The 27,323-nt window shown below is 42.0% G+C and overlaps 1 protein-coding gene across 1 annotated transcript in view; it reads left to right on the top strand.

Annotated features, from left to right (window-relative positions):
• Positions 1-3,451, top strand: part of LOC141791612 (pannexin-3-like) — an 11,797-nt gene extending 8,346 nt beyond the window's left edge. The window contains exons 4-5 of the mRNA XM_074672187.1: positions 205-956; positions 2,929-3,451. Of these exons, the coding sequence (XP_074528288.1) occupies positions 205-956; positions 2,929-2,987 (811 nt within the window). The 3' untranslated portion in view covers positions 2,988-3,451. The remainder of the gene's footprint in view (positions 1-204; positions 957-2,928) is intronic.
• Positions 3,452-27,323: the final 23,872 nt, after the last annotated feature.

Raw genomic sequence — 27,323 nt, 5'->3', positions numbered from 1 at the left:
TTTTCATCCCAAAGCCTCAAACAATAATTTGCACATGGCTCCTAACCGCCGGTGTGTTTAATGGAGGGCTGTGTGTGTGGTTGGTAGAGTCTTGTAGTCAAAAGTAGAAGTCAGTGGTTGGGTTGGGAGGCTCCCAGCTGCTAATGTTTAGCTGAAAGAACATGCAGGAAAACATGGCTCTAATGTTCTTCTTCTAACTTTCAGAGCCAAGAGGAAGAGATACTTTGAGTACCCCCTGCTGGAGAGATACATGCAGTGCAAACAGAAGTCCTACTTCCTCGTCAGCATGCTGTTCCTGCGGGGCTTCCTCCTCCTGACGTTCATGACGGCGGCCTGTCTCTATCTGGCGTATTTCCACCTCTCCGCCTTCCTGCAGGATGAGTTCAGCTGCTTCGTGCGCACAGGCATGCTGCGCGATCAGAACTGGGTCCCTGAGCTGGTTCAGTGTAAAATGATCGGCCAGCTGGTGTTCCAGGTGATAAGCGTGGCTAACGGGGCCATCTACGTCCTGTTGGCCCCCATCGTGCTGTTCAGCCTGCTGCGGCTCTTCGTTTGGGACACCACCTTCATCTCAGTCTACGAGGTCCTCCCAGCCCTGGATCTGATCAACCAGCGCAGGCTGGGCTGTCCGCTCAATGACCTCAACGTTCTTCTGCTCTTCCTGCGAGCCAACGTAGCACACCTGAAGTCTTACGGTAACGTCCGGGCGTTCTGCTCCCTGGCGCCCCCACAGGTTGGCAATGCTACTGCAGGCCAAGGGTTGGATGCAATGCTAACCCAAGAGGAGATCGAGGAGCGTGAAGAGGCTGCGAAGGAGCTGTCAGAGGAGGTGGAGGAGGCCAAACAGGAAGGGAAGCTCAGCCTGGTGGACATCATGACCATTCTGGGAGCAGCTCAGGGCCGAGTGGTGAACTGCAGCGAGAAGAGGCCTCTCATTGAGGAAAATATGAGTCTGGGTACCGTAACACTTATCTACACACTCAAACGCATTCTGTTTGCTGCTATTTTTGTCTACATCATTTGGGACGTACAGAAAATCATAAAGTGATGTGAAGAAAGCAGAAACAGACTCTGAGAACGAAAATTAAGAGCTTTAGATACGAGGCCACAACAGTGGGTTGTCCCTGACCACAGAGGGCGGTTACATCCTCCCCACCAGACAGTCCAGCTGCAGACCTCCAGTGTCAGCCGGTCAGCCCACTCTCTGGGAGGCTCCACTCTGAGCCCCCCCCCCTGCAAACGCCATTGTCAGAAAGAAGTGATGTCAGGATATGAAAAGTTAAAAGGATGAGAAATAAGATCAAGAGCATTGCCCTCAGATTTATGTTGGGTAGACACTTCTGTTTGGTCTGCGGTGTTATTACCTTGGTTAGCCTGATCCTTAATACTGTTACAGTGAAAAAGGAAAAAGGAAAAAAAGTCACGCCATCAATAACACAACTGTTTTCATTTCCTCAGTTGTTTCAATATTAGATTCATTAAATAGAGCAGTCAAAAGATTCATTGAGGTCTACTTTAACCAGTGCTGAGGTAAATGTGGGGATGGGTATTGATAATCACTTCCTGTTAAGAATTGATTAGAAATGGTTTAATCCATAGACATCATTAGCCTTTGAGCCTAGTGATTCCATGGTCAAGTACATATTACACCAGAGCAGCCAGACTTCAATATGACTTATTGCTGCTATCTTAGCTTAGCAGAAGATAACAGTTTTTCAAGGAAACTCTGATTCAGGATTCCTTCTTGAAGTTTTACTGAAGAACTGAACACACAAAGAAATAAACTTTACTCTTGCACAGGAAATTCCTATTCAATAAATTCAACATCTTAATATCTCCCTGTGGATCAAATGCCCCAATAATACAACCACAAAATAGACCTAGTTCAATGCTAACGTAAACAAAACATTGCACTGATATGCTAGAAGTCTGCATACATTGGTATGACTTTGGTTTCATTAGAGAATTTGAACTTTCATCACAGAAACACACCACAGTGACTCTCTGTAAACAATACTGAAAACTCTACATGCCAAAATACAGATGAATGATTCCAACAGAAAAACCAAAGAAAAGTTACTGCAGCCTCATAATAAGTACAACTCAAAGCATTGCTATAACCACTTCAAGACACAAGATGGCCTACTTCAGTCAATAAAGTTTCATAAAATGATACTCGACATCAAGCAAATTTTGCACAATTTTGTTTTTTAACATCATGAGAAATCCAGACACATTGACCAATCAATGTTCATTTGATTTAATCTGTGTAAAATGCTGTTTATTTTATTTTACTATTCTTTTTTAACTTCATATCCTGACATCACTTCCTCCTGACAGTGGGGGGGATCTCAGAGTGAAGCAGCAAGAGAGTCGACAGAGACTGGAGGTCTGCAGCTGGACCCCTCTTACATGTTGATGCATTCTGACTTAGATGAGTACAAATTATACTAAGTTCTTTTTTTCCTCTTTTTGTTGCTGAGAGTTAATTCTTTCCCCAGGCGTTACCTTTCAGCATATTAAAAACCCAGCAGCTTCACACCACACTCTTTGTTGTATTAGATTATAAAGACCTGGATAAGTTATTAAAACTCAAAAAAGAACCATCACAGCCCTCCATTAGTGGAGGACATCACAGAGAATCACTGTATTTATCAGAAAAATGAAGAAAACCAGAGTGTTTGGTGAAGTGTTTGTTATTGTACTCCACAGAGCCACACAACCAGCCTTCAATATCTCTCTCGATGAAAAGGCGGTGAAAGTGAGATTTCTCCTTCAATAACAGTTTAAGCTGAACTTCTTTTTATTCTTCCCTTTCAAAGCAAAGTGAATTGCAGACGGTGAATAATCTTCTGCGCGCTGGCTAATGTTGGAGAGATAGATCTGTGGTACTTCTCAGCCCTAACTGCCCTCTCTGTCTCTTCACAGAGCCAAACCTCCAAGGGTACCATGAGTTGAAGGAGACCGCACCGTTTAGTCATTACTAGGCCTCCTCAGGACTGAATCAATGTGTTACCGGTGGAGGGCGGGCGGGGGGGCTGTAAATGCAGGAGTACTTTACCCACAAAGACCGGACAGCACAGCAATCAGGGCCTTTTGGTTGTTGGAGTCTGGGGATAAATGACCTCTTTTAGAATAACCAGGCAAATTTGTCTGGAAGGGAAACATCAATGCTTTTTGATTTTTCAGTTTACTCCTCTTCATGGAGCGAGGGGAGCGCAGGTAAAAGTCTGTGTTATAACCACGGTGTCAGCACACATTGAAGGAACACGTATGTTACCATGACGTGTAGAGTTTATAACGGTATGATTTTAAAGTACTAATGTCAGAGAAGAAACAAAAACAGTCAACGTTAAAACTAAAGATTCCAGTGATAGTATGTTTTTTACATTAGCCTCATGAGTCTGTTTTTTCCTCACCTCTTTGAATCTTTATTTTCATGCGCGTAACTTTCATGTACTACACATAAAACGTTTTTATTCTTGTCAAAGTATTTTCATTGTTTTAAGTTCTGAATAAATGAAGTTTGTGTGATTACCTGAGTTTCACTCATTCATGTCCTTTTTAGTGTATTTTAAGCTCCAGATGTGGGACATCTGAGTTTGAGACGATTTTGTCCATTTAAAGAGTGTGTATTCTGCTTTCTTATATTCTAAACATGGATATTGAGTAATGATGCAAGATGTTCAGACTAAACTTGTGCAGATTTTCAAACCTATTTATTTTCACGTTGTGGAAATCTCTGAATCTGTTGGTAAACTGATTAAAATGCTCTGTTCTAAAAACAGCCAGAATGATGAGGTCATCACATAAGGGTCTCCTTCATGATACGTTGAAAAAATGGGCCTCAAGATAAGTCCATTTATAGCTCTGCTCCGACAGGCATCAAGTGGGCTGGCCAATCAGAGGGCCTTAAAAAGACAGTTTAAGAAATCAGACAAAGAGCTTAGCCAGCATGAGACTGGACTATTAAGATGCATGTAAACAGTTTAGTTAGACTGAGAATGGACTCAGCATGACTCAATTAACACACACTGATGATGCAATTGCTATCTGGCTGCAGTTGGACTCGGCAGGTCTCAGCACACCTTGGTGTTCAGCTGGAAGAGGAAGTAGATTACAGTCATACAGTCTATGGCTCCAACAACACACGCTTTGACACATACAGAGATAAAAACACTATAGCTGTGTCTCAATTCAGGGGCTGCAGCCTTCGTAGGCTGTAGCCTTCAGAGGACCCGGCCTTCGTAGCCTGTGTAGACCACAAAGGCCGAACTGAATTGAGACGGTCTGGTCAAAGAAGCATTTCCTGTTTGTCACCCTCGACGTCACACAGTGCCACCCTCACCTGTCAGGCTAACATTACTTTTAAACACAAAACCTCACATTCGTCCACACCGTCCTTTGCGCCCCCCGAAACGGAGGATGGATTCGATTTTGGTGGAGCCTAAGTATTGGGACAGCCTCCGACGCACCGCTGTGACGTAGTCGGTCTTCAAATCCAGCCTCCGTAGGCTGCAGCCCCTGAGTTGGGACACAGCTAAAGAGTTACAGCCGTCATTGTTAGAAAACTGCTGTCTCTTCAGGTAAACCAAAACTAATTTGATATGCATGCAGCTTTTCTTATCAAAAAAGGACAAAGCGCCACCTATTGAAGTGGAGTAAGATGTTCTTGGCCAGAAGTCTTACTCTCTTTTCTGCATTTATACGCACACAAGACCAGATGCCCTCCTGCGACTTTATGATCAAGCTTTGACCTTTCCACCATGGGCCGCTGCGTAAATGTAAACGCAGCGAGTATTTCAGGTTTTCAGAGAAAATAAGAGAAAATCTGTCATTTGACACCAATAAAGGAGCACCAGGGCGACAGAATAAAAACAACAAAAAAAATGTTTCCTTCTTGAAGGAAATAAAGCACTCCGATTTTCAGAGCAGCTTTGTCCTTTTTCATTTCTCTGTTAAAATCAAACAGGACAAAGCACTCTGCTGTGTATCTGCTAAAATGTCTGATGCCAAGAAAAGGTAGTAACTGAAAAGACAACATATGACTTTAGGTCAGAGCCTTACAAAAAGGGCTCTGAATGGATTTTTGGGTAGGGCATATCGTTGTTCATCAAAAAAAGAGAAAGAAATCCAGAATTGTAAATGTAATTATAAAATGAATTGTTCAAATACTCAAGGGGGGTATTGACAGAGGTCATTTATTTATTTTATTTATTGGTTATTAAAGAGGGCACAGCACATATTAATGAACATTTTTTTTACAAATGTAAATATGCCAGATTATAGCCTTCGGCTAATTTCCATCTGCAGACCCCCTGGCAGGTTGATGGTAACAACACAAACAAGACACTGCAAACTAAATACAGAAGACAAGTAGACAGAACAGTAGACAAGTATAAAAAGAAACAGAAACATCCATGTTGCACAACCTCACATCCCACAGAGCCCACTGCACTGAGTATTATTGCACCAGCTTATATTGCACCAACATGAGCAACTTAAAAGTCACATATGCTCACATGACTGCGTTTCTCTCAGCCACAGTTTTAGGTGTTTCTTGAATGATTGCAGACTTGGACAGTCCCTCACTGATAGGGGAAGACTGTTCCAGATCTTTGCACCCTGAACTGACAGGACGTTTTGGGAGAATGCTGTTCGTCTCAGTGGAAGTTCACAGTCTCCTCTGGCCGTGGCCCGGGTCACTCGTGTAGGACCACAGACAGATTTCTGTTTGATGAACTCATTCATTGCAGGAGGGGCCAAATGGTGTAAAACTTTATAAATTAAGCAGGATGATTTAAATAATTTAAAATTTGAAAAATTTAGTAAATTATATTTATCAAGTATTTGACAATGATGGTAAGAAAAGGGTTTCTTGTCTAAAATTTTCAGTGCCGTTTTGTAACATGATTCAATGGGTTTAATGACAGAGAGGCCAGTGTAGGACCAACTGGTAATACAATACTCAATATGAGAGAGTATCATTGAGTGGAGAAATGTAAGTGCTGCTTTATCAGTCAAAGATGCTCTAATATGTTTAAAATTACGTATGTTAAAATTTATATTTTTTACTATTTTCTGAGCATGTTTTTGGAACAGCAGTTTTGAATCTAACACCACCCCAAGATACTTAAACTCTTCTACATTTTGTAGAGCCTCCCCTCCCAAGTAAACTTTGCTTGGGGCTACCCTAGTTATTGGTTTAGTGAAAAACATAGACACAGTTTTTTTTACATTAAGGCAAAGACATGAATCTAATAACCATTTCTGTAGCTCATTTAGGGCTGTTGACAGTTTAAGGGCTGCCTCCTCAGCACTTTTTGCTTCTGTAAAAATTACTGTGTCATCAGCATACATAATAGTGTCCACACTCTTGCAAACAGTTGGTAAATCATTAACATAGAGAGAAAAAAGTAGGGGACCCAAAATTGATCCCTGAGGAACCCCTACTGTGTAATTAAGATATGGCGACTTGCTGTCACAGACTTGGACAGACTGCTTTCTGTCTGCAAGGTAAGAATCCACCCATTTAACTGTATGGTCACTAAAGTTAAAAGCATACAGTCTGGAAAGAAGTTTCACATGATTCACTGTGTCAAAGGCACGTTTAAAATCAATAAAGACGGCTGCTACACAACTATTCTTGTCTAAGTACGACTTTACCTTTTCAACGAACACACAGACAGCTGTTTCAGTTGAATGCTGGGCCCTAAACCCGAATTGCATGGGGTGCAGGCCTGGGCCACTGTTATTAAGATGTTCTGTGATCGATGTGGCCACCCACTTTTCAGCAATTTTTGAGATTGTTGGCAGAATGCTGATGGGCCGATAGTTAGCAGGGTCTCTTTTGTCGCCTGATTTATATATGGGAATTACTTTGGCCACCTTCCATTTCAGTGGAACAACTGCCTGTGTGACTGATAAATTAATCAGATGTGTGATGGGCTTTAGGAGGCAAGACTTGTGTTGTTTCAAAAAAGTGATATCGAAACCAAATTCATCCGTTGCCTTTGAATTTTTCATTTTGGAGATTATACAAGACACATCAGTTTCTGCAACTCTTCTAAGGTTGAACTCAAGTTGAGTACCGGGAGTTGAATTAATTATTTCCTTACAATAACTTGGGTGAGAGTCACAGGGAGTTGTAAATATTTGTGTGACATCATTTATCGTTCTCTGAAAATAATCATTTAGTTTAGTTGCAAGGATAACAGGTTCAGAAACCAATTCATTGTCAAATTCAAGTATAAGTTCTTTTAGACCACTTTCTCGTGATTGACCAGTTAATCGTTTTATATTATCCCAAACAAGTTTACAATTACCTTTTGCATTATCTATCACAGCCATGAAAAAGTTTGCTTTTGCCATTCTTAAAGTTTGAGTGACTTTATTTCTTGCTGATACAAATTGTAATCTATCAGTTGGACCCAGAATGTGACCAATTTTTGGGCTTCTGTGTCAGCACCTGAGAAGGGAAACTGGTTGTGGAGTCAGGAGATCAAAGATTCAAAATGTATAACAGCAACACGAATCAAAAGATCACAGAACAACATCCATAAAACCAGACGTGTGAATTAAAACCAGCGTCAGACAGAGAGCTCTGACAGATACCCACTCTACGTGGTTACACGGTTAAAGTGCATCATCATCTGCAGCTCTGTTAAGTAGTGCTTCAGCTCCAAAGTGTTTCTGTAGAGCTTTTTATCCTCTTTGGAGCAACAAATGGACAGCCAGAAAAAAAAGAGGCTGAAACTCACCATTCAGAGGACTTTAACAGAGCTCACTTCATGCTGCGGCTGACGTATAGATCTGACAGGCTGAGACTCACCTTATGGCCTGCTCGCCACTGGACTGTATGATAAAGAGCAGGTGGACTCCTCTCAGCTCCACAGTGATTGACTCAACAGAAAACTTCCCTGTGGTGCTGTTTTTAGGTTTATGTCTGCATGTTTAGCCCCATTACCACCGGGGGGTCCAGTCCAGTCCTCTGGACTGTGATTTTTGATAAAGTCAAGAAACCAAAACTGAGGGTTTCCTCGCCCTCTTCCTGAGGTCCTGATAGTACGGCTTGGGCAGCAAAGGGGGGTTGCTGGTCACTCACTTCTCTGGTGGCCCAGTGCGGCTTCATCCCTCACCACTTCATGGGCTCTGTGTTGATTGGTCAGTATGTTCCTCCAGGCTTGTGCTGTATTGTCTAATGGGCAGCCACCATCGCCCACCTAGGTGTGGTTGTTATGTGGGCTTGCTCATGCTGTGCAGTGCTGTGCCCATTGGGACACATATGCCCATGTAAGTGGGTGTGCTTATGTGTGCTTCAGTGTGTATATGTACAAGGATACTTTGTAATTTGAGGCTCTTGACACTTACATACCCATTATTTGTAGTTTGTATTGTGTCTGACTGTGGGGTCCATTCTGCTGAACTGATCTCCTACAGCCTCCTTTTGCTCCTTTCTCCTTCTGCTTTTCTTCCCATTGCTGCATTTCTTTTGTGCTGGCAATATGCCTTCACAGATTCGTGGGTTTGTTTCTGTATTGTTTGCCACTTTTTGTTGTCTGATAGTCTTGTTTGTTCCAAATATCAATCGAATTCCTGTACCTTATTTATTTATTTATTTTTGTCTTCATCAATTTAAAACAGAAAAAAGGGGAAAAAAAAAAAGCTTCACTCCAGGTGTGTGTGTGTGTGTGTGTGTGTGTGTGTGTGTGTGTGTGTGTGTGTGTGTGTGTGTGTGTGTGTGTGTGTGTGTGTAGGTGTGTGTGTGTGTGTACTTGTGTGGATGTTCAATTCTGTTGACCAATCATCAGGCTGCAGTGTTTCTACCTCCACCTCTTGGGGTCAGATGAGTACATGTTGCACCCCAACAGAAGGGAACCAAAAAGGCGGGCCTGCGATTTTGGGACCTGTCTCAGTTTCAAACAACTGGAATGCAAAATGTGTACCGTACCAAGACGAACTGATCTAAGGGCTTGAAGGAGGCTGGGCTTTTCAGTGAAAACACATTGTAAAGGTGAGAACAGGTAAAAAGCTGTACAGTCTATTAGGGTGCCACACAGGAGGCAGTTATTGCTCCAGCATATTCTATACTTTTAATGCTGCTTTTTATATTTCTGTCAGATTTCCTTTTGTAATTGACAACTTTCACCCCCCCAGTGACCCATTCAGCAGCCAACAGGTGGTTTACATTTCCTCCATCTCTCACTCTGTTAATTATAAAGAAAGCAGCTTAATGGAAGACACTGGACACAGGTTCAGGATTAAGAGCATCTATTACTCCACCCTGACTTTGAAGAAATATATATCTATATATATATATCTATATATCTATATATATATCTATATATATATATATAATGCAAGATGTTGGCTTGTGTCCCCATGTGTGACTGCTGCTGCGGTGCAACAGCAGTAATTTTTTCTGCAATCATTTGGATATAGTCAGAGGCACAAAGACAGGAGCCTGTTCCTGGTGGGTAATAGCAGCAATTTGTGTGCAGCAGGAACTCGGTGCGGATGTGGGATTCATAATGCACACAAAGCTCCATCTGACGGGTGCTGAGCACAATTATAAAGCAGGAGTGGGTGTTTCATTTCAGAGCAGGTCAATCTAAATAAATGTGTTGTACACTGCGCTTTTACTGAAAGGAAATTAAGAGGAGTGTAAGTCAGGAAATGAGGGCTCTTTGAAGCTTTAATGCCAAGATAAATGCAGGGTTTGTTAGATTCATTTTCATACTTCTCTTTTAAACTTTTAAGACTGCTTTTTTCCATATTAGGAGGAGTCAGGCTCTGAGACCATTATCCAGCCTGAAAAAAGTCGACATATGGTAATTATGAAAGGTCTCACATTTGCATTGTGACAGCAGAGCCAAACACAAAGGCACAAACATACCTGCAGTCTGCGGTGGTATTTTCTGCAACTGGTTGGCTCCTGCCACTTGAGGGCATCATTGAGTCACGCTTAAACGACACAGTCTCCAGATTGTGTTTATGCCTAAAACACATCCTGTTAGAGCTGCATCACAAGAAGGGTCAGTGCTAATATTTATAATTCACATCATCAACACAAAAGGGGATGTGGTCTCATTGAAATCAGCCTTATCAGGCCTTCAGCAGGTCCAGACTCCTCTGCCAGACTCCTCAGAAAAATGCTTCTGTGCAGCAGCCAATTTCACACAGTTAGTGAGTGTGCGCAGGCTGCTGATGCTGTGATTGGAGCGAAGCCTTTTGGAGTCAGGAAACTGCTGGCAAACTTCTTTGAGTTCAGCCGTGTCAGTGTGCTGAATACATACGCCAGCAGTGAACGCCGTTTGTACTCATGTTTCTGATATGTTTGGCATCATGATTCAGCCCTTTGGAGAGGGAGAGGGCGGCGGTAGAGTAAAAGAAGAGATCAAAGGTGGCGCCAGCTCTCTTTACGCTGTCAATCCGGTCTGAGCTGATCATCCTGATAACTCTGTTAACATCCACAAAATAACTCATACGCAGAGCACAGCAGAGGGAGTCAGTTTACAGTGTGGCATCTCCCGGAGCTGTGCTCCTTTGCACATTTCTGAATGAGGACATTACACTGTAACAAATTACTGTAAATTTGGGGGGAAATTTTAAAAGTAAAATCCTCTTATGTTAAAATCCAACATTGTCTAAAAAATCACAGCAAAAGTGGTGAAATACTGGCAACCCTGCTGCCAATACTTTAAAGATGAATCCAAAGCAAAGTCATTTTCTTGTGATGGTGTTTAGTATCTGTGAGTGACAAGGGAACACACTGGATTTGAGACCCTGCTGTATATTGAGATGTTGTGTGGGGGGCACTGACTGTCTTTGCTCTAAATTGCACAGATAGGCTGTCTGTGCTTCACATGGCACAGACTTGCTGTCTGTGCTTCACATGGCACAGATCGGCTTTCTATACTTGACATGGCACAGATCTACTGTGTGTGCTCCACATGGCACGGACCGGTTGTCTGTGCTTTACATGACAAAGATCAGCTGTCTGTGCTTTACATGGCATGGATCGGCTGCCTGTGCCTCACACATGGCATGGGCCATTGTACCCACTGATTTTCAGTATGCTCAATTAGTTTTGTTGGTGAGGTTTGTAGATGGGTCAGGGTGAGGACAGACAGTCAGTCGGTGCAGTGGAGCACAGACAGCTGGTGCATGTTATGTGCAGTCTCTTGTCAACTGCGTTTCTTCCTCCCTCAAGGTGACACAATGCCATCACAACAAAAATTCATTTCACTGTAATATTACAGTAAAAGCAGGCTTTCCATTATTATTTACCTTTCTGCTGCCAATATTTTACTGTTCTTTTATTTACATTTTTTCAGTGTAATTCTAAGGTAGTGGTCATTTAATTCTGCTATGTTTGTCTTGAAGATCCTCTCTCTTTTCCAGATATGCAGACTTTTGATGGAGCAGGTCATCATCTTTAGGTTGTTGGAAATCAGCATCGCAGAGAGCAGCTCATGGAGAACATAAACCAGGTAAATAAGTCGCAGCTGTGGGAAACTGACAGAGAGGAAATCCTACTGTTGACTTTCATGGAGCAGAAATAGAAAGCATTATGACTGGAAAAACAAACCATGTTTTAGAACAGTGAATAAATGAGAAGTAACTGAGATTTTTGTGCGGAAATGTGGTTGAAAACATTTTCAGCATTCACATGTCCAAAAATATGCTCTTCTTGAATATTTTTGCTTAACATTTCCTTGAAGGTGAATCCAATTTTATGTAATTGTTCTGCAAAAATGAAAACTACAGCTGGTTAATGTCTGTGTTATGATTACAAAAAAGTTTTAAAGGACATCCTAAAGCAAACAGACTGTTGTGTCTGCTGTGGGGCTCTGACAGCAAAGGTAGAAAGGCCTTGATGCTGACTGCAACGATTGACTGATACCTCATGGGATTGCATCAGTGGAGGAACCCTGTGGCTGACAGTGGTGAGCAGCGGCCTGTGTGCTGGATCCAGCTGGACTTCTTTTGTGCTCAGCATTGAAACAGTTTCAGACACGAGAGGCAGCCTGCTGTTATATGTTTAAATGGATATGATGGGGGATCTGATCAGAATGTAAGCATGATGCCAATGCAGACCAGTGGTGGGTGTAACTCTTACTCCTCAACCAGCTTGAACCAGTTTTCTGAGTCTTAACACCAGAGCAATGAGTCATTACTGTTTAATGACTCACTGAAAAGGAATCTCCATGATGTGATTCAAAGATCCCACCTCGCTGGTTCCCCCCCTGAACATGAGTAACATGAGTAAGGTCAGGTGCCTGTGCAGAGCTGAGAGATGCTGAGTAACCAGTGTGTTCTTCCTGCTGCCATCTGGAAGCTTCTGCAGAAAGACCGCTGGCTCAATCTGTGGTGTGAATATAACTTTTTTCCCAGCTCTTCTTTAAGCTCTTGTTTTACTGCTACATTGTGACTTTTAGTGTGGTTTGAACTGTGGATGTACAGGATATAGACAAGTTGACATACCCACCCATTTACAATGCATCACAGCCAAATCACAACAGGTCTCCAGATCCTTCAAGTGTCAGTCAAAGAGTGTGTGCTAACTCACATCCTCTCTGCTCCCTTGCTATAGGAGCCCTTCAGATCAGATACGCAAGACTTCTATTTTCGTCAGAAAGTAAAGCAACAAAGCATTTGATTACACAGATCAAACACTTAGTTGACTTTAAAGATAAAATACGTGACAACAATGGATCCTATTTAACTTTACTTTGCTACAAACAAACAAACCTCCTTTAAACAGATGACAGATGAGAAAGCATGCAGTAAACTCACATTGGAGAGGGGGTTAGGTTGTGAGTCTGGAGTTATTACTTATTAACTTAGTACTGACTACAGACATGAGGGAAATGACACTAAATGTTCATGACATTTTCATTAGTTTCAAGTAATAAATGTATATCTGCTCTCCAGTAACATGAAGATATCATAGATTGTGTAATATAAGCCTTTTGTCGGTGGTGGGCTTTCAGCCTCTTACTAACAGCTTCAGGATGCCAGACCTGTCAATCATTTGAGCTCCACCTCTTACTGGGCAAACTGCTATTCCCAACAACCTTTAAATTCAGACCCAAGCTGTTTTTGAACCAGGCAGTAAATGTGTTTTTGTATGTGTAAAGGTTTAATTTTTTTTTTTTGGCTTGGTGTGTACGTGGTTTCTGTGGATTCTGAAGCCACCCTCTTGAGGACACTTGATGAACTGCAAATAACTGAACCGTTTGGTTACGTTAGACAAGTGGGCCAGAGAAAGAGTCACTAACGGCTAAGAAAACAAAAATACTATCACTCTTAATTCATGTCTACCCTTTTCCAGTTTGGAATTCTCTTCTCTGTCTCCTGCTCTAGCCCCATGAAGCATTTGACTGTGGCCACTAGTGTCGCTAAGGGTTTGTATCTATTGATTGATTTTTTTTTTTTTTGCTTTTGAGGGTTTTTGGTACTGTTATTAGATGTATTTCTTAGTGGGAAAAGTTTGTCATAGACATGAACTGGTTTGTTTTAAACATGTGCTTCTTTTGCTATGCAGTCCTTGCACATAAAGCCAATTCATTCCTGCTGCTAGGGAGTGAGGAAGCTAAGTTGGCCACACCAGCTTTGAGGAACTGGCTTACTCTTGCCACCAACCATGTTATAGCTTTGGTGTGGACCCTTGTCTTGAATTCAGCAACCTTCCCTGTGAACAAACTACATTTCTTACATGTACCGTTACCCAAAAAGGAGGATGAGGAAGAGCTACACATCCAACACATTGTGCAGCACTTTGAAGCACTGAGCAGGAGAGGAAGGAGCAGACTGAGAAACCAAGTGCTAGGATGCTAATAGCTAAACAAAGCAAAGAAATGTTGGAAACCACTGAAGAGCCCACTGAGTGCTTGGAGACTTGGATACACTGGTAAATGAGTAGAAAAAGAACGGCAGTGAAAATGCAAAGTTAATTGGTTTAGCAAAAGGACTCAGAGCCACATAAAAACAAAAATAATGTAACATGCTCACTGTAAGGCATGGTACAGCTAATTCAAGTAGTCATGTGTAGTACTGCACTGCGTCCTTCCATCCAGCTTCAGCACAGCTCTGAATGTCATTACACCGTCAGGCTGAACCTGGAACCTGAGGGTGGTGAGCTGGTGAGGGAGACTGACCACACTGACATCTCTAACATCCGATAAAGACTGATGTGGAGAAAATGGTAATGTGTATTGATTACTGGAGCTGTTGTCCACTCAGATTAGCTTGATACAGTCAGACCTTTGTGTTGCGGTTTTATAATTACCCGGTTATTGCAGTTTAGACTGCCCCCCCGTCATAGGGCCGAGGTCAAATCCCCACTGAATTTAAAATGTGTTTTAAGTAACGACAGCGTGCAATAAGACGCTGATAGTGAACCTTTCAGCGCGGCTGAGCTGACCTCAGTTCATGGTGTAATTGATCTGATGTAGCTCAGCAGCAGACCACATAATGAACACCGAAGCTCATAAAGAGTGATTACAGCCCTGGCTGGGAAGACTGTATTCAGACACTTTCTGTGTGTTTTAAACAGGGTTGAATAGAAGGAGCCTGAGGAAGAATTCTCCATGTTCAGGGTGACGTTTTCCTCTGATGTGAGTTTAAATGATGAAGTCAAATCCTTTTTGAAGGATACAGTGAGGAGTTTCAAACTAGTTATGAAACAGAGTCATTCTGTTGGCCATCTGTGACCCACACAGTAAAATAAGATTCAGCAACACGACTTGTTTTTCCTCAACACCAGTTTTCAGTGTCAAGGTTGGATTTTTAGCTGCAGTGTTGAATCTCGAGGTGAAGCTCAGTGAACGAGAATCTGTTGGAAGAGTTCATTCCAATAGTTCAATTAAACAACTTGTTAATTATGTAGATTCAGTACACGCAGAGTGAAATATTTCAGCAATCATTTCTTTACTTGTGATGACTTTGGTTCACAGTTAATAGAAACATCAGTCATTGACCAGCTTTTGGTTGTTCTGGCGCTGTGGGCAGGAGCCAAGTCCTGCTGCAAACCAGCCTCTTCATGGAGCTCGTCAGTAGATGAAGCATGCAGAGCTCTAAAATGTCCTGGGTAACGTCTGTGTTGACTCCTGACCTAAGAAAACAGAGTTGACCAGGGGTGTTAATAGGATTTGGGAAGATCAGAGGCTAAGGCCAGAACATTAGGAGCAGGACGAGGTTCCTGAAAAGCTTTCAGCCGTCAGCTTCTTCTCTCCCAGTCTCTCACCAACCCCTCCTCCTCCAGCATGAGCAGGGCTGTGCCTTCTTCCCCCTGGAGAGGTGTTTTCAGCGTGTTCAGGTGTGCGCTCACATCTTCTGTGAAGTGTAACTTTTCTGGTTGTTCCAGTTCAAGAAAGCTGGGATTAACAGACATACCTCTGCTTCCTTTGTCATTTTTTTGATTTAATGTCCAATGTGTGAATGATCTTTAAAAAGTCTAAGTGAGGCTGCTGTGCCAGGCACAGCATAGGAGAGGAAAAAGAGGGACTCTAAAGTTCGGGGACTGGGGGGAAAACAGCCCACTTGACTTCAAGACACCTGGACTCTGTGCCGCTCCACTCCTCCTCCTCCGGGCTCTGGGTCCTTGTTTCACAAATGTGATGAGAAATGAGTGTCATCTGAAGGCCTTTGAAGCACTGAGCAATAGTCCAGGTCTTTGTCTCTTTGGCCCAGGTGAGACTCTGCTGGTGATGAAATTCTGTTGTGGGTTTTTTCAGCTTGTTGGTTTACCCTCAGTGCAGATTTTCACCTCAAAATGTGGACAATGATTTACAGAGGGATGATTTGTTAGCTACAGCGTATGCACGCACATTTTGACTGCAGGAGCACTGCATAGTATAATGGTTTGCCAAGTAACATTACCAAAAAACACATGTTTTAACTTAATATCATAACTTTAACAGATGGTAAATGGCTCCCAGGTTTGTGAAATAGCAGTGAGTGGATGGAAGAGATCAGTAAGTGGACAGATATTAGATATTTGACGTTTTTAGAGGAGATATCCGGCGTGTACCCAGAGAACAATTAAAACACACAACTGTCACACTATACTCATGACTGTATTAACCGTGGACTCTTACTAGACTGTGACAGACCAGGATGTAAACATGTGTCAATAAATCAGAAACCCTTCCAGACCAAAAAGAGCACACAAACTGCTGAGTCTGAGACCTGGTTCATAATAAAACCAGAAACTACCTCCAGAGAACTGCACCAAATCACAATGTTATTGGTTGTGTATTTCAGGGTTAATAGACTGGTTCATTGTTTGATAGTACACTGCAATTTTTCATTAAATCATAAAATTTGTTTCTGTAAATCATAATCTATAGCTTCACTTATTATTTTCTCTCTATATTGAGTCCATGTTTGGTCAGAACCTTGGCCCCAAACCAACTTTTTTTTTTTTTCTAAATTTCATTGAATGCACAAAATAAAAACTGGATTTAGAATGTCAGTTATAGTAAGGGCATTTTATCCGATATTTGACAAATCTGGGAACTAAATCGTTACCAAGAAATTTCTTCACCAATGTGTTTCTAAAGGTGTCTTATAACATGTACTAAAAGTTTGAAGATCAACTCCTGTGGGAAACCTCTCAAAAAACTTCTCAAAGTTGGGGTACTGATAACTGATTTTCAAAAATTCAAAAGTGCTTAAATTGGACTTTAGTAACTTGTGAAGGGTCAAACAAGTGGTTTTTCATGATTCTGAGCTGATTGCAAACAATTATTTTTCAGCAATGCAACTCCCTAATGAAAAAAACTCCCAATAACCCACCCACACACATACCCTGCAGGGTACACTTAAATTCAAAAAACAGCATTTTTTTTAAAAATGGTAAACAGGCCTAGTTTCTGTTTAAAGGTGATTGCTGTAGTTGGTTGACATTCAAGTTAACATTAACACCAGAAGTAATTTTGGTCCTTTTTCCATGTTGATCATGGACAGACAAATCTACTGCTTTAACATCCGATAGCATGTTTTTAATGTGTTCCTTAGAAGTAAGTGATGTTGTTTGTTTCCTTATCTTCATATATGTAACGTGTACATTCTATTATTTATTCGAGTGTCATATATATTTTGTAAGAATGTGTTTCATGTTTGAGTTATATTTTGATGTTTTCAGTGATATTTGGTGTTACTGAGACATATTGATATTACAAAATATTAAATCTATACTTTCATTTTACTTTGCATGCTATGATAGTCTAAGATTAGGCTATAATTGCAGTACTATGGATGAAGAGGTTACTCCAGCTCTGCTTAATTGTTTCATCTGTGAAGGCCCAGGGACACCAGCTGAGAGGCTTATACAAGGAACTCCTTAAGGCTACTCTACTTTTTTGAAACATGTAGAAGCAGTTGGAAATGCTAGGATTTTGGAGCTTATGCAGGGGTATGACCAAGAAGGAAGACTTAGGTACCACAAAAAGTAGAGGTGTCCCAATCTGATATTGATATTGGATATCGGTCCGATATCAGCAAAAAAACAAGTATCGGTTTCGTATCGGAAAGTATCTAAAATCTCAGATAAAAGCAGTCCGATATAAGCAGTTTCTGTTACCCATTGGTTAATAATAAATGGGTCAGTTTTTCCTCATACTGTTGCTGACTAATGTTCTTTCTTTGAATTATATCACTTAATCAAGCCTTTTCTAAAATGACAGACATACTACAGAATAAGTAATAAAAGTATATATGTTTAATGCTGATATCGTATCAGATTAATATCGGTATCGGCCAATACTCAATGCTGCTGTATCGGTATCGTATCGGAAGTGAAAATGTAATATCGGGACATCCCAAAGAAACGTGTCAAAATGATTTGTACAACAAGTTTGTCGAGGTCACGAAGAAGTCAGCTAAAGCATCAAAGGCAGAGAAAGAGTCAGCACAAAGCTGCAGCGAAGACTCTCTGAAAAACAGAGACAATAGCTGATCTTTTCTCATGCCTTCACTGTGTGTGATACAGTTTCTGCTATCCCTGGCCATGGGAAAACAACTCTGTTTGACAGGTAATAATAATAATAATAATAATAATAATAATAATAATAATAATAATAATAATGATAACAACATATCATAATGAAATATTGGTATACTAAAGGTCTGAAACAAACCTGAAGTGCTTTCTTTTGCAGATTTGCAGCCAGCTGTGTAACTGTCTCTTATTTTTGTACTTCTATTAATGACAAAGGAACAGATTAAATCTGTCCTGGGAGCTGGCCCACACAGTGACGCGCTTTGTGTCCTCCGATGTGCCCCGCTGTCCATTCCCCTGCTGCAGGGACAGTGGCTCTGACTGTCTCTGCTACCGGGTCTTTCCAGCACACTTTCCGCGGCGTCTAGGATCACTCAGACCAATCAGACGCTGCGCCTCGGCTGCAGCACATTTAAAGGCGAGGAGAGGCGCTCATTTGATTGGTGAAAACAGCCCTTGGCTGTGTTAAACCCACTCAGGCTTTTCTCCTCCCTCTCTGCCATTTGTGCGGAGGGAGGCGTGGACGCGCAGCCCTGCGCTCCTCTGCACTCCTCTGCGCCTTGACTGCGCCTCTCTTGGCTCTGCAGGAAACTTGTCCACACAGCGAAGGCCAGCACAGGGCAGGTGCACCTGTGCTTGCGCCTGGTCTATGAAATTAGAGCCCTAGGTGTTCATGGTTATGAGCCAGTTCCAACTCTAGACCCCATCGCTCCTGAAGAGCTACTCCAGTTTACAAGCTGCAATTGTAATTCTTCTTGCAGTAACCGGTGATGCAGCTGCAAGAAGGCGTCGAGTGAATCTTAGCTTGTGGAGTCTGTAAAGACATTATCTGCACGAATGCCATTCATGATGGTTTTGATGATGACTCAGACATCGACACCTAAAGCATTTCAGAGCATGGATAGGTATTTGCTCTAATTATTTTGCAACTAATTGAAATAAACTTAGCAACTTTATATGTAAATGCAAAGGTGGGTGTGTCATTTTTTCCACTAAGGAATGGTTGTGGTGAAAAATAAATGATAGCAATCAACTCAGAATAATGAAAAACCACTTGTTTGAGCCTTCACAAGTTACTAAAGTCCAATTTAAGCACTTTTGAATTTTTGAAAATCGGTTATCAGTACCCGAACTTTGAGAAGTTTTTTGAGAGGTTTCCCACAGGAGTTGAATTTCAAACTTTTAGTACATGATATTAGACACCTTTAGAAACACATATGGATAAAGACAGCACAACTAATCACACAGCTGCAGACGTTGCTGGTGTTTCAGTGATTTCTTTGGCTGAGAGTCACCACTTAGCACAGTTATGGAATGAATATCCTATCTTAAATCAAGAGCATTTTCATTGATTTAAGAGCAGTATTATATTGATTTCACGCTCAGATTTTGTGATATTGTCTCTCAAAACTCTGCTCTTGCGCTTAAATTTGCTCTGTGCGTGCTCAAACTGTCTCCTTGTGCTCGGTTATAATGCTGTGCGTGCTCAAACTGTCTCCTTGTGCTCGGTTATAATGCTGTGCGTGCTCAAACTGTCTCCTCGTGCTCAGTTATAATGCTGCGCGTGCTCAAACTGTCTCCTCGTGCTCGGTTATAATGCTACGCATGCTCAAACGGTCTTCTCGTGCTCAGTTACAATGCTGCGCGTGCTCAAACTGTCTCCTCGTGCTCGGTTATAATGCTACGCATGCTCAAACGGTCTTCTCGTGCTCAGTTACAATGCTGCGCGTGCTCAAACTGTCTCCTCGTGCTCGGTTATAATGCTGCGCGTGCTTAAACTGTGTCCTTGCGCTCGGATATAATGCTGCTCGCGCAGATTTCCTGCGCTCACAGTCCGGTTCTTCCTCTCGCGCTGAGGGATTTTTGCTCACAGCTGTCTGTGTGCGCTTGAAATTTTTTATGGATCAACCAATAGGAGGCTGACTAGTATTGACCAATCAGATTATCCCTGTTTGTTTATGGGTGTGTTTGCTGTTGTTCACGGAGCGTCTCACACGGGCGGGCACTCTTTCAACCTGGTTTATCAGCCCCTGACCTCCAGGGCAGTAATAAATGTGATTTCTTTAATTTTTTTTGTCCACTGTTAAAATCAAATATCATTCAATTAATACACGAGCACCCGTGTTTTTAACTGAAATAGCTATATTGTGTACCCATAGATGCATGACACAGTGCTGTTTGCGGTGTGCCGGTGGAGAAAACAGTGTCACCATCATGAAGCTAGCGGCACAACAGCTCTCATAAAAAATGGACCAACAGAGTCAAGAAAATCAGGCAAGTTGTTTTAAATTCATTCTAATCAAAACTATATTGGGCTGTGCACTGAATATTTGATGATATAGCTAACATTATGCCTGAACAATACTACACCTGTATGACAGTTAATAAGCTACCTTACCTTGATTAGCCAATGCATTAAGTAAGGTATAAATTCCCTTGTGCCCTTCGTTAACAGCTATCAATGAACATTAATTACTGATATTAGGAAGCCTCTTCCTGCAGCCAGGATATTACTGATAGACAAATAAACCGTGTAAAATAGATGTTTCATATTCCAGTCTACAGCATTACTAGAGAATGAGCTAAACATGATGAGCAAACACGTTAGAGCCAGGCACCGGTGTAACATGGTTTGTAAACATTAATCAATGGTTAACGTAATGATGACTAATTGATAAGCATAATGTTTGGATAAGCCCCTTTCCAAGTCCTCCTAAAGGATCACATCTTGCATACAGTATGATCATAATTCACATTTATTAATGTTATAAATCATTTTCAAAACAAAGTAAACAAATACAGGGTTAGCCTACATAAATATATTTTTTGTCTAGTTTCCATGTATCTATAACCCCAGGTATATGATCAAATATTCAGTGCACAGCCCAATATAGTTTTGATTAGAATGAATTTAAAACAACTTGCCTGATTTTCTTGACTGTTGGTCCATTTTTTATGAGAGCTGTTGTCTCGCTAGCTTCATGATGGTGACACTGTTTTCTCCACCAGCACACCGCAAACAGCACTGTGTCATGCAGGTATTGGTATACAATATAGTTATTTCAGTTAAAAACATGGGTGCTCGTGTATTAATTGAATATTTGATTTTAACATTGGACAAAAAAAATAAAGAAATCACATTTATTACTGCCCTGGAGGTCAGGGGCTGATAAACCAGGTTGAAAGAGTGCCCGCCCGTATGAGACGCTCCGTGAACAACAGCAAACACACCCATAAACAAACAGGGATAATCTGATTGGTCAATACTAGTCAGCCTCCTATTGGTTGATCCACAAAAAATTTCAAGCGCAGACAGACATCTGTGAACAAAAATCCCTCAGCGCGAGAGGAAGAACCGGACTGTGAGCGCAGGAAATCTGCGCGAGCAGCATTATATCCGAGCGCAAGGACACAGTTTGAGCACGCGCAGCGTTATAACCGAGCACGAGGAGACAGTTTGAGCACGCGCAGCATTATAACTGAGCACGAGGAGACAGTTTGAGCACGCACAGAGCAAATTTGAGCACAAGAGCAGAGTTTTGAGAGACAATATCACAAAATCTGAGCGTGAAATCAATATAATACCGCTCTCAAATTAATTAAAATGCTCTTGATTTAAGATAGGATATTCATTCCATACAGTCACCATAAACTCCAAAACACAGGTTGCTCTGTTACAGTCAAAATTTTAAAGACGTTACCTCTGTTGCATAGTATTATTTCTAAAAACTGACCACAGAACAACCGTACATTTTAATGCTGATAACAGGTTGGATTTAGTGTTCAAAAAACGCTAACTTAGCTGAATGAATGGAGCTAAACGCTGCTTCTGCGGTCAAAATGGATGCGCATCTTTATGATGATGTGGGTTGGTAATCCCTCTGATGAAAGACCTGCCAGTGACATACACACTACCAGATGAAAATAAACTGTATGGTTGTTTCTATTGTATTGTTGTAAAGAAAAATATTTCATCATAGGAAAAACCTCAAACTGTATTCAACAAACATAATTGATTGACACGCCAAATGTGCTTTTAGAGTTCAGTCTCTTGTAAACTTCAGGAAGATCTTTAATAAGCGGCATAATGCTCCACTCCTGTTACAGCACACTGTCAGTGATACAGTGGTTTACTGTGGGCTGAGCCTCATTAAGGAAACTAATCTGCTGTAGTTCTCACTGACCCTCTCTGCATGCAGAGCTCTTCATTAACACAGGATGGTGGTTTTTCTAACATGCACTCCTCTTATGATTATCTAATCATTAAACCCTTTTCCTGCAGTTTTCTGTTCATTAAAAAATAAACTGTGTGCCCTTTTTTATGTCGTTGTGAAGCCAGCACCAATGCAAAATCCCCACTTCTACCATTACACTTAAAACTCTGAAGTGCAACAAGGCCTGATGAAAAGATCAAATGACAACAAATGTCTCTGTGTGCTTTATTAAAACCAGAGGAAATTTTCCAGGAACTATGTGCACCATGACCATCTGAACCAGGGACTAAATGTGATAGACTCACCCTGGAAACAGCCCTGCCTGAGGGGAAGTGTTTTTGGAAGGTCAAGGAACTTAGGGAGACAGGGCCTGCAAGCTGAATATTTCCAACTGGTGGAGCAGACATAGTGTTTTCATTCACCCCCCCTCCCCCAGCTGTGATGGTCTTGGTTTAGTCCCTCCTGAACTATGGTCTTCCCTGAGCCTGATGGTGAGAAGGTGTCTCTGTCAGCTCCCGGTGTTCCAGTTTAAAGAGTGACCCTGTAAACTGGAGACCTTCAGCTCAATGTGTCGGTGGAGATCCAGGTTACAGCAGCTGTTCTAACACAGAAAAAGTCCTCAGGAATGAATCCCAGATTAGTTCTACATATGGAAACATACCTGTCACAATCTCCTGATCAGATCAGTATTCACCGTACTGATCTGAATATGAGATCTTTCTGGGTATAAGATGATCCCTTTTTCCAAGACAGATTTTTGGAAAAAGGCTAGTTGATTGTATAGATAAATAATAAATAAATAAATAAATAAATAAATCTTGTTTTATCACAAAGAAGGTATTTTTTTCCATTCTAATAAAACACTGAAAAAACAAAAATCCAACTTTTGAGGAACTCAGAATAAACTATGACCTACTGGAGAAAGACTTTTTTTAAGTACTTACAACTTAGATGTTTTGTCTTGTCTCAACTGAATAGTTTGTTTCAACTGCCAACTAACCCCTTTTGGGAAGACATTTCCATGAAGGACTGCTTAAGGAAAGGTAGGATTATTCAGTTTTACAGTATTCTGGCTGTGAACCATAAAGACAACAGTGAAAGTATAAGTCAGGCGTGGATTCAGGATTTACAAGAGGACACTCCAGTGGATGCACGGAGCTCAATATGTTAAAAGGCACAAACTGAAAGTATTAATGCTCACTTGAGATTGATGCACTACAACTGGTTAATGAGACCTTACACCACTCCAGTCAAATGATTTGATCCCCATGTTGCTGACCTTTGTTTTGAGTGCAGTTCATACCGTGTCATTTTGTTCCACTGCTTGTGGGACTGTGCCAAGACCCCAAATTTTGGCAGTCTGTGTTATGTCTTGTTTCTCAGATCACTTTGTCCCCAGTAAAGTTGAGTCCTAAGCTGAGCATGTTTGACTTGTTTCCTGATGAATGTCCTCTTTCTAAAGAGAGAGGGTAATGCTGGACAGATGTCTGTCACAGGTAAGGCGTTCAACTGTGCTCTGTTGGAAGAATGTGTGTTGCCTTGCTCTGGGTCACTGGGTAAAAGAATTATCATCAAGTCTGGCTCTAGAAAAACTGACGTGTAGTTAGGAGATAGATCAGATCACTTTGTTGTTTTATGTAACAGGCTAAACAGCCTCATGTTATCTACTGGATTTACATGATTGGATGTCATTTCTGTCTCTGCATTGTTGTTGTGTGTTCGTATTTCTCCTCTGCTCTCTGTATCACCACCAGCAGAGTTTCACCCCATGGGCTCTAATTTCATGGCGCAGTGCAGGCTTGCCCTGCAAGCCTGGCGCAGCCTGCGCAGTGCTAATTTCGTGCGGCGCACCGCCGTGCGCTGCCAATTTGACAATTTGGTAGACCGTCTGCGCAGAGATGGGTGTGACTGCGCGCCAAGGGGAGTTGACGGTGCACCAGGGGGAGGTGTCAGCAGATTCATGTTGGCGCAGTGACAATTTCGTGCCAAAAAAGTGCGCTGAAAGCTCACCAGCTCCAACCTGGTCTATCCTCGGCGCAAGGCGGAGCGCATCCCACGCAGCTGTAATTTGGTGACAGGCGCACATGTGCGCACATGTCATCAAAGCCTCAGAGGCAGGTTTCCAGAGTGTCAGGCACATTTTAATGCAGTAAACAATCACAGCAATCACTATTTAATATAACCGTCTGAACCAGCATATACATTTATATCTATATTAACTGTCCCGTCACATCTGATGTCAGATTAAAGCCGTTTGTCATAATGGAAAGTTAACCTGACGGCAGCTGGAAGTTTGATGCACATCTTACAATAAACAATAAACAGCCTTAACATCTGATACTGAGTATATATCTGGTTCTCTCATTTCATTTAATTCAAAGAAAAGAGGGAGAGAAAAGATGAAGAAAAAAGAGACAAAATAAATTTGCGTCACTCAGGATTTCCATGTGATTTCCCATATTTCTCTGTTTTAGTCTTTATTTTTAACGTGCTCTAAAAAGATGGAGTACATTATTGTAAGGAGGATGAGGCGGAGACACTGGGAGAGTATACAGTTTATCACCAAAGGCTCTGCTTGGCGATGACAAACCAGGAGTGCAGGTGGATCAAAAGTATTCTGAATGGATAAGCCAGCTGTGTAACTGTCTCTTCATTTTGTTCTCCTATTAATGACAAAAGGAACAGATTAAATCTGTCCCGGGAGCTGGCCCACACGGTGACGCGCGTCGTGTCCTCCAATGTGCCCCGCTGTCCATTGACCTGCTGCAGGGACAGCAGCTCTGACCGTCTCCACTAAAAGCACTCTCTCCGCGGTGCTGTGGATCACTCAGACCAATCAGACGCTGTGCCTCGGCCGCAGGGCATTTAAAGGCGAGGAGAGGCGCTCATTTGATTGGTGACAACAGCGCTCGGCTGTGTTAAAACCACTCACGGCTTTTCTCCTCCTCTCTGCCATTTGCACGGAGGGAGGCGTGAACGCGCAGCTCTGTGCTCATCTGCGCCTGGACTGCGCCTCTCTTGGTACTGCAGGAAACTTGCAAAGTGTGGCGGTCACGCCCTGTGCGCACGGCAAAGGCTGGTGCAGGGCAGGTGCGCCTGCGTCTGGTCTATGAAATTAGAGCCCCATGTGTTCACACACACACACACACACACACACACACACACACACACACACACACACACACACACACACACACACACACAAATGAGATTTGGGGAAAAATAATGTGAAACCAAGGGGCAACATCCGGTTAGCAAAAATGGCGCCTAAATGTTGCTTTTCATCAAGAATCCACTTGAGGCTGGCTGCACAAAGGCCAGAAGTCACGTATTCACCCAGCTATAGAAAACACACTTTTACAGCTTTGAAAACATATTTACAGCCTGGTTCAAAAAAACGGCTTGGGGGTAAGTCTGTGATTTCACCATCAGCACACACTGTACGGTGGGTGAATTTTTTTTCCAAATCTGAGGTTTAGAAGTTATTAGGATCGTTTGATTGTTCAATCAGAGACACAGCTCAAGTCACGTGAATGACGGCGCCCTGTAGCTGTTAGAGAGGAAGCTCACAGCCAGCGTCATGACGAATGTGGCTGCGTCCCCAGATTGACTTTATTTCAGGGAATCAGGAACAGATGGGTGACATCACGAGGCTATGTCCATGTTTTATACAGTCTATGTATGAAACCAACTCAAGAAGTGCAGAAGACAAACTGCCATCTTGTACCTTACCTGTCACTGTCGAGAGGTTTAGTGGAGTTATAAGTGTGAAAGGGAGAGACGGAGATTTGACGAGGAAGGAGTTGCAGCAGTTCAAAGTCGAGTTCCCAAAAATAAAATGACTCCACTTTCAGAGGAGATTGAACGTTGTCTTTAATAACACAGTATTTAATGATGATCTGAAACTGTTGGAGAAGGATGCATCCTGCTCATAGTCATCCATCACCGGGGCGTTGTTCTTAAGCCAAAACACCGGTCTGCCTCTGCTGTCTTCATGCTTTAAAGGCAGAGATTGACAGTTCAGTCGACGCTGTTTGGGGCTTTTTGAAACGGCTTTGATGAACAATGGTTTTGTCACTAGAGCTCATCTCCTCTCAACTGTCAACAAATCCATCTGTAGTGGGGTAAAACCATAGACTATATATAGAATAGCTAGCTTGGATTCACCTTTTAACATTACATTGTTATGAAGCCATGATACCCCTGTCTGAGGTGCAGCCATTGTGCAACCAGAGGACTCTGAGATAATCTGAACAGAGCCTTTCTTTTAAACACAACATAAGAATGACAGCTGTCAATCATCGTAAAACATGACGTAAAACCCTGTTTACGTCTTATAGACTGATTTACAGTCGACATCATCAAAAACAATCAACACGCTAACTGCAGTGGTGATGGTTGTCACTTTTGTTGACTGGCCTCTGTTGTTGTTATTACTCCCTCTACTGGTCTGGTGGTGTTTTGCATAATCTACTCGAGTCTTTGGCCCCGTGGTTGAAAAGAAGACAAACAATGGGCCACTGGAACAACAGCAACCGCTGTTGACTCTTACCTTGTTTAAAAAAAAAAAAACATTCTTCTTTAAAAGCAGCAAGTCTGAAAACACTAATGGAGTTAGTCAGGAGTATTAACCTTGTCTGTTCAGGTACAAAGGTCAGGGCTGCTTAAGAGGAAAGTGTAAACAGAGGGCAGATGGACCTACAGCAGGCCTGTCTCAGGGGATCACTCGGAGGTTACCTTGTGGTCCGGACTCTTAAAGGACAAGTCTGGTCCTTACAACAAACACCACTCCACACCACACTGTTTGGAAAACCTTTTATCTTCATAAATACTAAAGTTTAAAACTAAAAATCACTTTTGGAGGAACTAATGTCACCTCTTTCAGCTCATAGTGATGGTGATGGTCACGTCTTGCCTGTCAGAATCCTTTTCACAGACCCACCTGCTCACTATACAATATTCCTTGTTGATTAAGGCATATCCTGTCCATGTGAAAAAGCTATAAATACTCAGGCTTAGTTTTTTCCTCCAGCCCTCTGCGTGTTGAACAGCAGTCTAGCCTTCAATCCTGACTCACTGCACTGAAAAGCTGCTTACCTGCA

The sequence above is a fragment of the Halichoeres trimaculatus genome, unplaced genomic scaffold (assembly GCF_033239565.1).
Source record: "Halichoeres trimaculatus isolate MK-OKI-2021-1 unplaced genomic scaffold, fHalTri1.1 fHalTri1_scaffold_6, whole genome shotgun sequence".
In the NCBI taxonomy this organism is placed as follows: Eukaryota; Metazoa; Chordata; class Actinopteri; order Labriformes; family Labridae; genus Halichoeres; species Halichoeres trimaculatus.
The sequence above is the reverse complement of the archived record's forward strand: the minus strand, read 5'-3'. Positions and strand labels throughout refer to the sequence as shown.